The sequence below is a fragment of the Falco biarmicus genome, chromosome 5 (assembly GCF_023638135.1).
Source record: "Falco biarmicus isolate bFalBia1 chromosome 5, bFalBia1.pri, whole genome shotgun sequence".
Taxonomy (NCBI): domain Eukaryota; kingdom Metazoa; phylum Chordata; class Aves; order Falconiformes; family Falconidae; genus Falco; species Falco biarmicus.
In genome coordinates, this window is record NC_079292.1 from 17,551,777 (window position 1) to 17,568,606 (window position 16,830).

General features: G+C 39.8%; 1 protein-coding gene across 12 annotated transcripts in view; it reads right to left on the bottom strand.

Moving 5' to 3' along the window:
• The window catches only part of MAGI2 (membrane associated guanylate kinase, WW and PDZ domain containing 2), a 755,552-nt gene that overhangs the window by 11,932 nt on the left and 726,790 nt on the right, over positions 1-16,830 (bottom strand). For 9 of the 12 annotated variants that reach the window (XM_056340978.1, XM_056340976.1, XM_056340974.1 and 6 more), the window contains one exon: positions 11,720-11,858. In XM_056340978.1, the coding sequence (XP_056196953.1) occupies positions 11,720-11,858 (139 nt within the window). Of the gene's footprint in view, positions 1-5,542; positions 5,654-11,719; positions 11,859-16,830 lie in introns of all 12 variants that reach the window. The other 3 variants (XM_056340981.1, XM_056340979.1, XM_056340980.1) reach the window with 2 other exon arrangements.

Here is a 16,830-nt window from a genome sequence, read left to right on the forward strand (position 1 = left end):
TAAGATCTCAGCAGGATCTTAAGCAAAACACATAACTTGGTTGGAATGCATCCTTATTTACAAAGCTCATGAATAAGTAATCCCATCCTGCTTAGGGTAGAAGCTGTAGAATTAGTTTAGTCTCTCTTTAGCAAACTCTTTTCAGACTGGAGGCTGCTGGGCACTGAAGGTGCAGCACTGACCCTGGGACCACGCTTACTGTGGGGGATGTTGTGGGTACCCAGTATCTTTTGGATGCTGAGACAATTTTCTCTAAAATCTGTATAATGAGAAGTGCACGAATGAATGAATGTCACATTGTAATATTCAGCTCCTAATGAGTAAACACAAACTACATGTTGTTAGAAAACCCAGATGTTTAAAATTCAGGGTTGCATATGTGTTGCTGTAGCTCAACAAAATACAACATGCTCTAAGGTCATGTTTGTTAAGCGTTGCCTGGAGAGTGACAGTTACATCATATTGTCAAAGTGAAAAAAATGCATTTCATTTTCTGAGGGATTTTTTTTTTCCAAGCAAGGAGTAACAAGCTGTAAGAAATCTGACAGGGGCCGTGAGCTCTGCTAACCTCTCCCTGTGGTCGGGTCACAAAGCAGCAGCCGGGAATTGCACCAAGGGATGGCAGAGCGAGAAGAGCAGAGGCGGGATCAACTGCAAGTCCCTCTACGGACAACGCTTGCCTTCTCCTCTCTAACAGTTAGAATAACAGCTTTTTTATGTCATTCTCTATGTGATCATTTAGACTTATCGAATTTCTGATGCCAACGATGAGGGTCATAAAAGGCCCTGTTAGTTTAATTTAGTCTTGGGTATCATAGCTCAGGCTGCTGGAAGACTTTTCTGATACAACTTGATTGCTTCTTGTTGTACTTTTGCATCATTTTTTTGTACTTTCATGGCTGTGCTTTTGTCCCTAAAAGAGCTGATGGCTGTTTATGGATTCTTCTAAGCAAGCTAAAAAGCCAGAATTTTTACACCTGAATAATCACAGATCAATTAAAAGATCACATACATAAGTTCAAAGCCATGATATCCGAAGTTCAGCTGATATTCTTGGAGATGGAGCCTTTGCTTGTAGGTGTGCAGATAAAATATTCTTGTTCATGTCACGCCAGAGGAGGACACACAATAGTTTCCACGTCCTTCTAAAGGGTATGAAGCGTGACCTCAAATCACAATTTACTTAGAAATATAAGAGTGGCTCTGCTCTCCTATGGAGAAATGCACGCCATTGCAGAAAACCGACTGTGCTGAAGAGATTGTCAAGCACTGGAACAGGCTGCCAAGGGAAGTGGTGGAGTCACTGTCCCTGGAACTATTTAAAAGATGTGTAGATGTGGTGTTTAGGGACATGGTTCAGTGATGGACTTGGCAGTGATAGGTTAATGGTTGGACTGGATGATCTTAAAGATCTTTTTCCAACCTAAATTATTCTACAATTCTACGTGGAACTGGTTTTAGATCCCTTAGAGCCTAGCCATTGAAGCGGTTATTGCACAGCCTTCGTGGTGAGAATTACTGGGACAGGCTACAGGAATAATGGTTTGTGCCTTCATACTGTTCCCTTTGATCTGTAGGTCTATACTGCACGGATACCACCATCACAGATGTGTAGGGAAGCTAACGCTGTTTAAGAACAAGTTGGAGCGATGCAGTCTTGCCATCAACTGGGGAACCATTGCAAATTTGCAAATGAGAAGGACTGCAAAATGAGCGGCAGGAGAGGGATTTTATGGGCTGGTACACTGCAACAGCAGGAGACTGTGCTTAATCCTATGGTTACTGAACTCCCAGATTTCCTATTTATCCGGATTGTATGAAGAAATGAAAAACTGATGCTGTGGAGACAGAGGGATGGCTGCGTTCTTTCAGGCCCTGTCTTTTGGGTGCTCGTCTTCTAATATTGTCAAGTGGATGGAAATACAGGAAGCCACAAAAAAAAGTTAGAAAAAGTTTTGTGGGTGGAACTTTCCCTCCTTGGGCTGGTAAGTCTGCTTGCTGGTTTACGTGAACAAAACCAGGGACAATGTTTGTTCATCTGTTTTATTCACTGTAGTTTAGCTGTAATTATCTACACTTTACACCATATTAGTAAATCTACTCGAGAATATTATATTATGATAATTAAGCCTTAGTAATAAGAGAACTTGCTCAACAGCCTTATTACTAAATATTTGCTCAGATGTGGGAGGACACTGCCAATTTTGGTGTGGATTAGAATGCGTGCGGATTAGTAAGGTTCTGCTTTAATAATAACATTGAGTAGTCGACTAGGAATTTTAATCTTTAAAGTGCTTTTCAAGCATTAAATAATTAATCCCCATAACACTCCCATGAGATATGTAAGTAAATATTACTATCCCTGTTATACAGATGGGGAAAGTGTGGGTTAGGGAATTCAGCTGGACTGGCCAAGGCCACTGGGAGTGTAATTGCCAAGGCAATGTTTAGGACTATGGAAAGGACTCAGTATTTTTGCATTTAAAAAGTAAGGAAAAGGTCTCACTTCCCTGGAAGCTCAAAAACATTGCCACAAACCTGAAAAAGTCTTCTCCTGTGTCCCTCTTTCTTTCAAAACTGTGTTTTCTATTGCTATATCAAAGGATACCTATGTAAAAGGTCTACATATCTTTTAAAATAGAAATTTGCTGTAAGACAGAAATAACTATACATACCCACATATACATACACTTAGACTGTTATTTAACAGAAGGATGTTCTACTTTCCTGCCAGCTGCTACATATTTATTAAATACTAAAGACATGTTTGTAAAACAAATTTTAATATTCAATTTTGTCCTTGAATAGTTTTTACCCATAGCAATAAAACAGCTAGAACCTTTGGGAGCCCATATTCAAATTGCCTGATGGTTTTAGACCAATTTTATTAACCACTATATTGATTCATTTTATCAGGTTTTTTTATCTGGTTTTTTTTTTTTTTTTTTTTTTTTTTTTACACACCACAGGTTCCTGAAATTAAGTCGGTATTGCTAGAAATAAGAAAGTGGTGTTAGATATGCAGCAGGAATATGAATGAATGTTTGCTATTCCACCAAGGTGGTCACAAAAAGAAAGGGCACTTTTCCAAAATGACTATCGATTTTTGCACTCACAGCAGATGAATGATACATGGGGTGGTTCAAGTTTCAAATAACACCCAACCTCAGCTCTAGAGAGTTATAAAATAAGCATTAAAAATAGGATGAATTGGATTATCTGATCAGTAGTCTGAACAGGTAGGAGTATCTAGCTTAAATGTACAGGCCAAGATGCTTTTAGACATTTATTAGACACACATAAGAACTTCAGACATAGTAACAGAGTTACGAAAAAAGTTTCTGAAGGATTTAACTGTATTCAGTCAATAAAACCACAGTAAAAGCTCCCAATTTTTCATCTATTACTACAAATATAAATGCAGCGGTCACTAGTAAGGGCTACCAAACCCACGGTGCAAGGAAGCACAGGCACGTATCTCTTGATCTGGATGTACTTTCTAAACCACCTTCTAGCATCTGCACCTCTGTCTATCTTCAAGTAAGCCTGCTGATCATCTTCTGTAAGTGATTATTTATACAAAATGGAACAATTCCTGTGGGAGAAATGCAGACTCATAACAGACTGCACTACAACGCTCTGGTAGGGGTCTCTCCTAAGGCATGCTAGAATGGTCAATATACCTGTTCTACATCAGGAAATTTGACTTATATCCTTGGTTAGTGCTCTAATGAATGGTAGCACAGCCACAATTTTGGTGGGGAAAAGCCCCATTGCAAAAACCGGCTTTTTAGGAAAATCCTTCCCCTCAAAACTCTTTCATTAAAACCACCTGAAATGGAAACGTTGTATAACACATATATTTTCATTTGATGTGATGCTATTTTTTTATCAATCAGGTATTTCAGTTTTGGTGTTGACCCAAACTAAATTGCTTTTGATTTTCTGGATATATTTCACTGGGAAAAAAAAATCTGTCCTAACACTTCCTGCCAAGTAAATAATCAGAACCATTCACAGCTGAGTGACTGTGCAAAACTAACTGTTGCTGTATTTATAGAGAATTTATTTTTCTACTTATTTCAGGAAAAAAGGCTTATTTCCTTTGTCCATTATGCTATAGGAGGGGAAATGAAGATGATGCATAGAAAGCTGTGGTTATAAATATACTAACACTTGTAGTGGAACTGCAGTTCACTGAACTTCCTATGCTTGACAATTGGGACTTCAAAATGGCCCTAATGTCAGCCTGGATTTTTAACCTCATGATCTCTCTGGACTACTATAAGTGAAGAACAAAGCAGAAGAAAGGTGAGAATACAAGGAATGATCAATTCAGATTTCTAGACAATGCAGGAACTTCTTTGTTGCTAGGAGGTCTCCAATGATGACATAAATGCTTGAACCGCACAGGTACTGTTTTTAGCACAGTACTGTTTTTAGCCTCTAGATGGGTCCAGCTCTGCACTTGCAATGTATAGGGACAGGCCTGTGTTCAAAAAGTTCTTGTTTATAGACACAAATTGGAAATGAGCTGTAACTGGAAACACATGCAAGCAATTGATTAAACTACCCAGATTTGCACGCAGAAGACTGATAAGTTAAGCATAGCTTAGTGCCTGGGTGCTGGAGGCAGGAATTCTGTGGGCGTCACACTGGAGGAGCTGCTCAAAGCTCAAAGGCTAGCAGGATACCTTTGGGTATAAACTCCCTATTTCCAATTTGTGTACTTCAATAGTGTGAGACTGGCCTTATAATTTTAGCAAATAAACTACATTGTGCAAAGTCAACAGCAGACAGGCTGAATGCATCTGAATGCTTCTTCATTTTCTGTGATGACAGCAATCAATAAAAAAATAGGAAAAATAAGCTTTTCTTTTCCTTTGCTTTCCAGGTATCATTTCTGAGCCATGAATCTGTATTACAAATTTGATGTATCTGAACAATCTGTGCAGTTGGATCTGATTTATGTAGAAAATAGCACTTTGCACTTGATTTCAAGCTATGTGTAAATTCAGGGTAACCGCTGGGTTTAAAAAACGATTATTGCCTTACAGCATGTTCCAAAAAGTCTTCAATTTTACATTAGTTATTTCTTCAAGAGGCTGCATATAAATACTCTTTAAAATCAGCACCTAACTTCCACCTTCACATTACTAATATTTTTGCAAGACAAGTGCCGTAAGAAGGTGGGAAAATACAGCTTTGATTCTCAAAATTTTAAGGTTTTCTAACAGAAAAGTCATATTAAGGGGATAAACTTTTGTCACGAGGAAAAGCAGATATATAGCAGACCTATGGCTGCGTTTCTTGCACTAGCAGCAGTGTAACATGAAGAACCAGTTATCTGGGATATTAAAAGAGATTTGTAAAATGCATAGCTGCTTTGACAGATATCTAAGACCATCAGTTATGAGAGAAAAGCTGAATACTGCAGAAACTATTAAGTGAGCTAGCATGTAAGAAAAAAGTTGGAAAAGACTATTAACAGTTGTAAGAAATGAAAGCGTATTAGAAAGATAAACATGCAGAGTTTACAAACCGTGTCTTTAGGGTGGCCCAATAAGTAGAAATATGGGGACCCATGCTTGTCACTTTTCATGCACATGGAGAGACTGGAAGGTACCATTCCTAAAGGAAGGGGAGGAACAGCCTAGGACCAATCATTAGAATTAACAGAACCAGTGACATACAAATATTTTACTATTGTTAGAGCAGAGAATTCTTAGTAAGTTTAGAACAACTGAGTAAAAAGCTTATATGTAAACAGGAAAGAAGTATTTCTGTAAAGCTAAGACAAGTAAGCATGCTGTAAGTCTAAATATTAGTGGATGACTGAAACTACTGGGCATATATATTCAGAACATAGATTCATCTGGACTATGGATGTGGAGTACATCTTGAGGTGCTTTCTGAAGGAGTCATAACAAATCAAAAGCAAAAGGTTTAATGCATTTCAGAACTGTTCTGATTTATTTGTTTGAAAAATCCTTGTATTGGTATCAACTCTGACATTTTCTGGTTTTGTTGGTAAGGTAGTGCTGAAACATGAGCAGAGAGTTTCTTCCAGGCTCTTCAAAAATACCTTACTGCTAAATAACTTGCAGCTTTTATTTGTTAACCAGCAATTATTTTGTGCATACTGAAAGCTTATCTTTTGCATAAAGAACTCTTCCTCCCTTAAATATCAAAAACTGAATCTAAAGTCTCGTTCTGTAACACTACCTGAATGTCATGAACCCACAGGGTGAGTTTTGTATGTAATTTAGCATCATGTGAAGCAACAGAAATTCCAGAAATGCAAAATGCAACCCCAGGACATGTCTTTTAATGAAGTCAAGCAAGATGGGGAAGGGAAGGAAAGATCCACCATTGTGTAAATCCATAAAGCACCAACCAGCCCTGTAACACAGCGTCCTTATTCATCAGACCTCACTGATTCTGGTTCTCATGGCTCTGTGTGTGTTAGCACCACACCGTGACCTAGCACGCTCAGGGCCAGACCCAGGTTTCCAAGACAGGGCAATGGAAAAGTTTTCCATAATCTCAGGACGCATGGGCTGTAGTATCTAAAACTTACAACATTCTACAGGAGCTCTTTAGCAACTTAAAGCTAAGTGAAAGCACTGGAACAGGCTGCCCATGAAGGTGGTGGAATCACCACCCCTGGAGGTGTTTAAAAAACATGTAGATGCGGTGCTTAGGGACATGGTTTAGTGGTGGAGTTGGCAGTGCTGGGTTAACAGTTGGACTTGATGATCTCAGGGATCTTTTCCAACCTGAATGATTCTATGAAAAATTACCGAACTTGATAAAAACGATGATTCTGAAGTCCTGCTGTGGAAGCAGGAAGGGAAACATGTTAGCTTTCTTCTAGATGTTCCTCACAGGTGAAATCCAGTGTTTCCACTCCCTTTGCAGTGCCAGATGGAAAGCATCTGGGGCAGGAGGCTGTGCCTTGCTGGTGGGATGGAGACCATCCACAAGTGTTAACTGTGCCTCTGCCTCCTCCACCTTTATGCCCTGTTTGCAATTATTTGGTTATAAGACCCAGTGCTCTCAGGTCCTTCTAGGAACATACATATTTTAAGGTAGCTTTGAGTAACAGAAGCTCCTGTTGGGAAAGGCTAAGAGTAGTACGCCAGAAGCAAGCCGACAGGACTACTGGGACTGCAAACGAAACATCCCAGGCTTTCCTAGGGACCTTCTTCCACAAATAATTGCAGAAAACTGTGGTTGTTCTCAGAGAAAACTGTAGCTTCCTGGGGCTGATCCATCATTAGAATTTACTTGCCTCATGCAAAACTCCTTGCTAGATGGAGAGGCTGTGATTTGTTAGGTTTACTTCATCTTTAATGTTACTATTTTGCAATTTTGTGAACAGTTTCCCTGTGTTTTGCCTATAGGGATGCTGCTTCATTCCAACGTTCGGCTGTGCAATGTACATGTCTTTCTGGTGGTGTTTATACAGCTATGGCTAAGCCTGAAATACATAAGCATCTGTAATGAGGTTCCCACAGTGTGAGCGACAGATCTTCTGAAGTGCTGTGCACCCAGTAGCTCCTGCTGAAGTCAATAACCTTTTAGGCAGACGCAGCCACTGCAAGAAAAATCTTGGTCTGTCATCTTATTCAAATTGTATTTTATGCCGGTCTGAGGAGTGCTCAGTGCTACAGCGATGACGTGAGTTTTGTGTCCTGTGGCATGTACGGAACCACACAGTCCCCCCAGCCAGGCTCCCCATGCATTAAGTGCACTTCAGGAGCAGGATTCCCAGCAGTACTTCTAGTCTTTTTTGCGCAGTAATATGATTTCTTACTCTGACTTGGTTCTTTGGAGAATGTGGTTGGCAGACTGTTTCCTATGAAACATCACACTGATGTTCTTCGGGTTTGGATGCGCTGTGATAATTCACCTTCAGTGGAAGCACAGCTCCTCTGGCTAGTCTTAGCCTCAGCAAACATGTTCTGAGATGCTGAGTGATAGAACTTCTGTTTTCTAAGCTTCTTTTGCTGCACCCTGCCGGGAAATCAGCTATCGTTTTGGAGCATTAATCATATCCATGTGCCTTCCCACGAATTCTGATGCTACCATGCATGCTACAAGGGGATTTCTCCCTATGATGTGCTCTGGGATCTTTGGCATTTGTTTTCAAGCAAAATCAGCAGCTGGAGTTGAGGTAAATGATGCATTTGCAACACACTTCATTTTTTCCCCTCGGTTTGAATAGTGCTTCAGCCCAGCCAGAATTTTCTTAGATGTGCTTGCAGGGACAGATTTCCAGGGAGCATAAACTGACATAACTCATTCATGAGATTTACATCCTCCTAAGGAGCTTGTTCTTTGCTTCTTCATTGAGCGCTTTCTTCTTTTCAATACCCATTCTTTTCTTTTGCAGATCACTTTCTTACCATTGATGGTTTTTCCTTAACACTGCTTTTACTGGTGTCAATCACATCACCATTCAAACACTGATAGTTCTTGCACTTAAATGTACACCACCATATTTTGTACTAACAGAAACATGGCTCTGGAATTTAAAAAGCATTGATTATATTGCACAAGGGAAATAAAAAAGTTGAAGACTGAAAGATGCTGTGTGACAGATTTTGGCTGGTTGGTTGAGTTGTTCTAGGTAATCTTCCTTCTTTTTAACACTATGAGTCTGAACGCCACTGCTGTTGGAAAGGTCTTTTAACACAGCGTTACTACAACTCACTTGGGAAGTCCCTGACCATTTTTCTTGACAGAGAATGAGAGAGAATATCCAGGAGAGGACCCTGGTACACTTGCTCTGTTTTTATATTTCTCCCTAGGCTTCTGCTGCACACCACCGTTGCAATCCAGATACCAGCTCAGTCCTCCAGCCTTGCATTTTTACACTCGACTAAGTCTTACTTCCCACTGATGGTCTCCAGAGCTGAGCCCTGGTGAGAATAAGAAATATTTCTGACAGGTAATTGCAAAAAGAAAAAAAAAAGAGAGAAAAAAAGGCTGATTATTTCAGTAAAAAAAGCTCCAATTACTCTTGCTACATCTCAACTGTGCAATTCTGGTGGGAAGAAGAAGGAACTACTAAATATTGACTAGTTTATCTGCTGTCCTCAGGATCTCTTTGTCCTCAAGCTTACTGTCACAATCTTCTCTGTGTTCAGTTTTCCATTATTCACAATGGATATTCTTTCTGGCTTCTCTGTTAATACTCTGACCGACGTTCTTTGTGGCACAATGACTTACCCTTGAGATGTGGCCTTCTCAAGACTTGCCCTCTGGTTTTAATAATTTCTGTTAATTTCTGTTTTTAACTTCCTAAGCAGGCTGCTGTTGCTTTTTATGTGCACCTTATATTTGTTCTTAGAGTATTTCTTATTGCTTTGGGAAATGACCTATGAAGGACTTTAATATCTCAGCTAATTTCAACAGGCATCTTATTTTGCTTCCATTCTGCCCACAGACTGGATTCAGCACTAACATTTCTCTGCCTGCATAATGCACATATTAAGAATTGCAGAAATGTGGATGATATCCTTCGCTGTGATGCTTTCTATAGGTTGTGTGTACATTCCAAAGTAACTCCCGAACAGTTTTTCTGCTTTTTCAGTGCAGTAGGATAACACAGCTTTTTCAAGCACAGCTACTTAGTCCTCCTCCTGTACAGAGCAGTAAAGTGGTGATGCAGCTAGAAAAATGATCTGATTAACCAGCACTTCTTTGTAGTAACTTCTATTTTGCAGTAATCTGCATTTTTACAGATCTAATGTAAGCATTTCAAATGCTTCTCCAAATGGTGAGCATGGCTTTAAAGTGTCCTGTGAAGTTGTCTTGTTTCTTTCTGTTAGCACTATAGACTATGTCTGTCTTTTTGGTTGTTTATGTGTATTTTTTACCTATGTTCTTCTTGGGAAGGGGACGCCTGTGCACATTTACACCTTTAAGGAGACTTCCCCCCACCCCCAAAAAATGCTATTTACACTGAACATGTTTTTGCAGCTATTTACATTTTCTTATGATTCTGGAATAAGGTACAGATTTATAGGATTACATAAATATAGAAATCCATTCTGGATCTCCTGTAAACCTAGGTTTAAATGCCACCCAGAACTAGGATCTTAAGAAAGTCAGATTTGGAATGGGTCTGAACTGCAATCGATTCTTTGCTTATAGCAGCCTCCTGTGACCCTCCTGAGATTAAACTGTTTCCTGAAGAACCAGAGAACTGCTGGTATAAAATTCTGCTGTTTGAGAGGTATTACTACCACTATACCAGTCCTGGTTGTTTGTTTGTTCTTTCCTTAAAATTGATTCATTTCCTCCTACAAAATAATTTTGGAGCTGATCTGAATCTCTATTGGAGGTCTCTCTGAAAGGATGATACACTGGTTCAAATTGATATTAAATGTCTTAGTACCGATTCATCATAATCCCTGAAAGCCATTTTGGCTTTGTTCCTACTCACCAAAAGACAACTCACTAACTTTATCACCAGATGAGTGGACTATGGCCCATCCTTGCTGCCCTTATTCAGAAGCTCTTGAAAGCTGGAAAAAAAAGCAGCATACGCTATCCCGAGTATTGCCTCAGCCACAGAACTGGCTCCAGTTTAGAGAAGAAAATGGTGCAATTACCATGCATACTGACAGCTGGCAAAGTTCTGACTTTCACTAGAGCTGAAATTTAATGTCTCAAAGAGAGGTAATGAATTTATGTTGCTAACAAAGATTGACCTGAACCTACAGTTAAGACTAAGTCTTACTTCGAATTTTCATAAGCTACAGCAATTTCTGATTCTAATGGGAAATGTTGCTGGAACTTCAAAAGTATCATTACAAAAGTTTAATAGAGTTTTGGACCTCCTAGCATAAAGAAGTCAAGATATTTTCATTAAAAAGAACCCCTTTCCTGTGAGATTTCAGGCCCAGCTGTGCATATCATAGAACTTATGTAAATATATGACATTGTCACATCATACTTTAGAGTAAGCCCTGGTTTCAATTTTCAAAAAGAGCTTTTTGTCTTTGAAATTACCTTTGGATAATTTATTTTAACTTCTTGTCATTTCAGTAGTGAAATAAGGTTTCTATATTGTCTAAATGACTCACACTTTTTGAAATACTTAAAACAGTCTCAGAAGTCCTTCTGAAACAAAACATGAGAAGAATGGATCCTGCTTTCTCACGGCAATGAGCAAAGTCTCCTTTTTTATTCAGAGTGGCTTCTACTTGATCATCCGTGTGTATTGTCAGAGATAATATAAAGGGTGAGGTTGTCAAAGAAAGAAGTACATTGTTGTTAATGCTTTGAGTTTAAACCTGGGCCATTGCATTGCATGGCAACAAGATCATCTGCTGTGATTGAAAATGTGCAGAGAAGTACCAATCGAGGAAGAAAAGGACAGTTTATGGACAAATCAGCAACTCCCAGCACACTCAGAGATGTCCCCTAAAGGGTTCAAAGTGCTTCCTCCAGTGCACATCTTATAAGCCATTGCCTGTGTTGGGAGGGCAGCAGATGACAGTGATGTACACACATATATCGTCTCAAGCCAAGGAAACAAACATGAATAAGTCCACCTCTACTCAGGTAAGCACTTACGCCCATACTTGACATGCCCCAGGACATCACAATATATAAATATCTGCAATTGCTACTTAACTCAAAAGCAATATAATTAATTTATATAGGCTCATGCACATAGAAAAACGTAAAGATGAAAACCCACCATATTCTGGGACCTGGCCTGTTCCACGTTTCAACAACAGTCGCACTCTCCTGCCACCAGACTTGATTAGCTCTATTGCTCTGGCATGTGTCATGTCCCTTGTGCTTTCTCCATTGATTTCAATTATTTGATCTCCTACCTGTCAGGTAAGAAGAATATTGAGTCAGACAGAATTGCAGTAAAATGAGCGTTTCAGAAAGAGACATATTCAATGGATCACAGGTTACTTGAATGACAGACAGACACATCAAGGTAAATTTGTTCCTGTCTGTCTCAGGGATATTACTGGCAGATTAAATAACCTCCAAAGTGGATTCTGCCTGTGGTGTATCAAATGTTGCTCGTCTTCTGCTGAAATCGGTGTAATGCGTTTGGAACTTGCCTCACATCTTCTACACGTAAGAAGTTGATTTTTTAATTGCTTGATATGTTGGAATCACTGGAAACATTGTGCTACACCTTAACTTGTGGTCTTGTGTAGGTGCCAGAAGACCTTTGCTGCTTTTAACTTGCTATTTTCATAGAGAAAAGAGAGGTTTGAAGCACAAATACAAAGACCCAACATTTGCATATCTAAACCTTGGTAGTAAAGTTTCACACCAAATTAAGAGTTGTTATGAAACAATACATTAAACCAAGAAAGGTTAGTGCTATGGCACGGGCCATGTGTGTTTGCTGGAGTTCTTACAAGAGCATGCTTTGCACTATTTATCCACAGAAGGTTTTTTGGTCAGAGTAAGCAGAGCCCCTGGCTGCGCTGTCTAGTTAGAGCAGCCGACCTCACGGCTCTGGTTACAGATTGCTGCCACTCGCCTCCTGGCTGGCTTTCCAGTCAGAGTTAGCTTCATTATGATTTTTTTCTGCCTCTATTTCTAGAGCGGTAAAGTGGGGCACTGATATCTGTGTCTCCCACTCACCCCAGCCTCCCTCCCAGCTTTGCCTCCCACTGGGATGCTTTGGTTTTGCTCTTCTCTCCATGGGGAGAGCTGGCTTTTGATGCTGGAAACCTTCTCCATGACCAGGGGAGCAGCTGCTTTCTGCTGTGCCCGCTCGGCATGGCATACGGCACGTGTAGGAAGCAGCAGCTGTACAGCTTGGTTGGTGCTGCGATACCGCAGCCGCTCACTTCTTTTGGGAGCGGGCTGAATGAGCAACAGGGTGAGGTGACATGTGAGCCTCATACCAGTGGCACCACAGCCTCTGGAGCTCATGCCTTGCAGGTGCGTCGCAGTAGCCTCCCAGCCCCGTCGGAGGGGTGTCCCAGGTGGAGCCCAGCAGGAGGGTTGATCTCCTGGTGCTGGTAGAAGTGTGGGGCCAGGTGATGGGCAGCCAGGAGGGGTGCACGAGGGTCTCAGTGCAGTGGCTCCAGCAAACTCGTTTATCAGTGCTAGAGGAGCACATCTGCACAAAAGGATCACAACTGCCTCGGTCTGCATCGACAGTTTCTTCACTGTGTGTATCCACTGCGCTAAAATAACAATGCCTATACATCCTAGAGAGGCTTTTAAGGGGACTGTACAGATTCCATGATGACGGGCAAATCCTTTTCCTCACACAAGCCTGTCTTGACAAAACCAGCTCTTAGCTGGCCTTGGACATTGAAATGTTTTCTGTTTTGTATGTTTTCTTTGCTACTATTGTATTTCTGTCAACTAAAAGTGTAATCCTTCAGAGGCTTTCCTTCCTTCCTGAGTTTGAAATATAGTATTATAACAAATAAATGTGCATAATATGAAATGTCAACAAGACTCCTAGCATCAAAGAAAACTGGAAGGGACGTCAAGAAGTTATCTAGTCCCTACTTTTGTTCAGAGACAGAATGCTACTAAAAGGGCTATGGCAGTGCTTGTCAATAAGAATTCATATTCTGGCAATAGGAGCTGCAGTGTATTTTAAGAATTCTCCCAGGATCCTGTATGCAACCTATGCCAGTACTTAACTTAAAAGCCATTGATCCGAATAAAACCTCTCAGTCTTGCTATAGCACTTTGTAAATGCGGCAGACTGAGCAGGGGGGGCAAAAGAACAGGATTATTTTGTGCAAAAAGGCCTTATTTTTGAAGTAAATTTCCCCCTTAGTGGATTTTCTCTGTTAGGAAGAACGCATTTGGTCGTACCATGCAGTACACATTTTTAGACATTTCTGATGACCTGTAGGCCACAGTGACACACAGCGCAGGTGCTCTCTGGGCTGTGGAGAGATGCCCCCAGGTTTGGCCATGCAAGGCTGTTTGCATCACTCTGACTTTTGGTAGTATGTAGTGGCTGCACACACTCGGAACAAAAATAGAAAATCTCTCTTACCACTTCCGTAACACAGACAGAAGATGGATTTGTAGCATCCCCACAAGGATACTTAGTCAGTCAAACAGACAAAATTCAACCAGTTTGGGAAAACGTGTTTCTAAATGTCATGAAACAATTAAACCCTGGTAGAAATGCTATAAAAGCAAACTCAGAGTTTCCAAAGGCTTAATGACAGTTCTTTCTTGTGTTATGTTGCCTGGATAGAACATGTTTTGCAGAAGGTATTTAAAATGATCTTGTTAGCATGTTTTGAGAGAAGTGCCAGATTAGATCAAATGAAGGAGGTGTTTTTAACACTCCTTGATAAATAGCCTTTAAAATGAGTACGATGAAAGCTGTGCAGAGCATGTACAGTCCTTCAAATAAAATCCTTTGCGCTCCAGAGCAGAAAGACAGGAAGAGATTTTAATACAGTTTAATGTGTAAAAAGGTTAAGTTAATGTCACATTTTCCCCTTGCTGTTTGCCTTTCTTCTGTTCTCATTGGTCAACATGCAGGAATTCTCTTGTATTAATGTAACCTTTTCTGTATTTCAGTGGATTAAAATTTTTTTCCTCTAAAGGAAGCACGTAGCTGATTTGATAGTTCCTTTTATTATAAAATCCTATGTGCAAATAAACTGGAACAGCTTAAAAAAGGCCAGCATCTTTGTTATGCGACCAAAGGAAGGGAAAGAAACAAGCCTGCAAAAATTAGGTGTTCTGAAATTTACATCAGAGAGTGTGAGACCAGAGGTAAAACAAATAGTTGCAGGAGCAGTGGGTTAATTGTATTCCATGCATGTGTGTCTTGTGGCTGACTGATGTATAACTGAATTATACTGCCTTTGCAGCCCAAGACCAGCTCTGATTAGATAAGAAAAACAACAAGGAAAAGAAATATTGCTAACACTTTTATCCTGAGAAAAGCTTCATTAGACTTTACACTCGTATCTCGGGAATTCATACAAAAGAGAAAACTTTGTCTGAGGAGTGGTTCCCCATGTGCCTAATAAGGTAAAAATTCCTATTCTTATTTTGTCTGCAGTTAAACATTTATAACCTCCCCTTCTTTCCCCTTGCCAATGTAGATTCTGTTATGTCTGATATGGGAGAAAACCACGCTGTACGCACTGTCTCTGTCCAGGAACTCAAATGTGCTTCCTCTCCCATGTTTGCTATTGTGAAACAGATTTTTAGGTATCGTGAGGCTATTTCTGTCTCTTTTAAATCCAGTGATTGTATAAGAGCAGCTTAAATATACCCACATATTGAAGATACACCAAGGTGAGGCCAAAGGTCATGGTAAGCACAGAAACAGGTCTGAAAAGAAGCCAGTGCTTGTTATATGAAATCATCATTACTCTCTTTTCAGGATCAAAAGTTGATTCCTGCAGTTTTATACCACACATGACATTTCTCTATACTTGTGTTCTGGATCCTTCCAAGTCTGTCCACAGTCTCTAAACTGGAGATATTACTAAAAGGTGCGGAGTAGGCAGAACGGATCAAAATGATAACGTTCTTCCCATGTGGGAGAAACACTTATTAATAATCTTTCCAGAATGAGACCTTCGACTTTTTTTAACACGCGAATAGCTTGGATTCCAAGATTATCCCCAGCAGTATTGTCTAGACTGTTATCCCTCATTCTACATTGTACACATTGTGATTTCTCTGTCCTAAACCGAGCCTAGTGCACCTCAGTGAATTTTATCAGATTGACTGCTTTTGTATGAAATTTTCATTTTGAAATCTAAGTCAGTTCCTCAAAGTCCTTTTAAATCCTTTAAGAATAGAGACATCTTGGCATCAGCAAATTTTATTTTATTATTTATCAATAGGTCTCCAATTATTAATGAAATCATTGAATTGAGCTGTTTTCATCCTAGACCTCTCAAAACCACACTTGTAATTACTGTTCAGAAAATCATTGAGAGCAGCCTTTAAGAGGCTACATTTTCAGTAACCACATTACAGTGATTCCACGTAGAGTCTGTTTCCTCTTCTTCTGCAAATTTCATACAAGGTAGTATTGAGAGGTGAAAAGAAGATGCCTTACACATTCTACTTCCCCTTTTCCCACAAAAATATAAAAATGTAAGCCCAAAATAAGAAATGAAAATTAGATGGGTATGACAAGGTTTGCTTTCCTAAATTTACATGTTGGTGGACTTTTTCAATTTATTGATAACCTGTCACAGATTATTTCTGGGAATGAAAGTTTAAGGAACTTTTCTCTATTATTTGACTTCAAAAAGAGGGAATATGTTTTCCTTTCTCTAGTCTGCTGCTAACCTTCTTGTCCTTGAATTCTTGGACATAATTACTAATAGTCTAGAAATTACTTTCTCATATTCATTGAGCATACATGAACATCAGCACGTTCAGCAGACCTGAATCCAAGTACACTTTAAGCATTTTTTTCCTTGTTCTGATTTATACTAATTTGTCTTTGTTGAAGTTGATGTAAGTTTATGGTCCTTCTGAACATCTCAGTGAAGACTGATACAAAGAAAGCATTGAATATTTCAGCCTTCTCCACATTCTCAGCAAGCAACGGACCTCTTTTTTCCTGTTCTTCATATTTATTTTAATATATTTGTTACCTTTTCTTGTTACCTTTTATACTTGCAGACTGCTTGGATATCATCCTTACACATTTAATCTTCCCTCTGCATCTAGCAGGACACCAGGCACCTAACAGGTGTTGCAGCATCAAGCTTTGAGTCCCCTTATCTTTTATTGGGTATGACCCTGTGGCATTAGCTCCTGTCATGGACAGTGAGACATTTGAATATCAGACCATTATTTTTGAGGCATTTC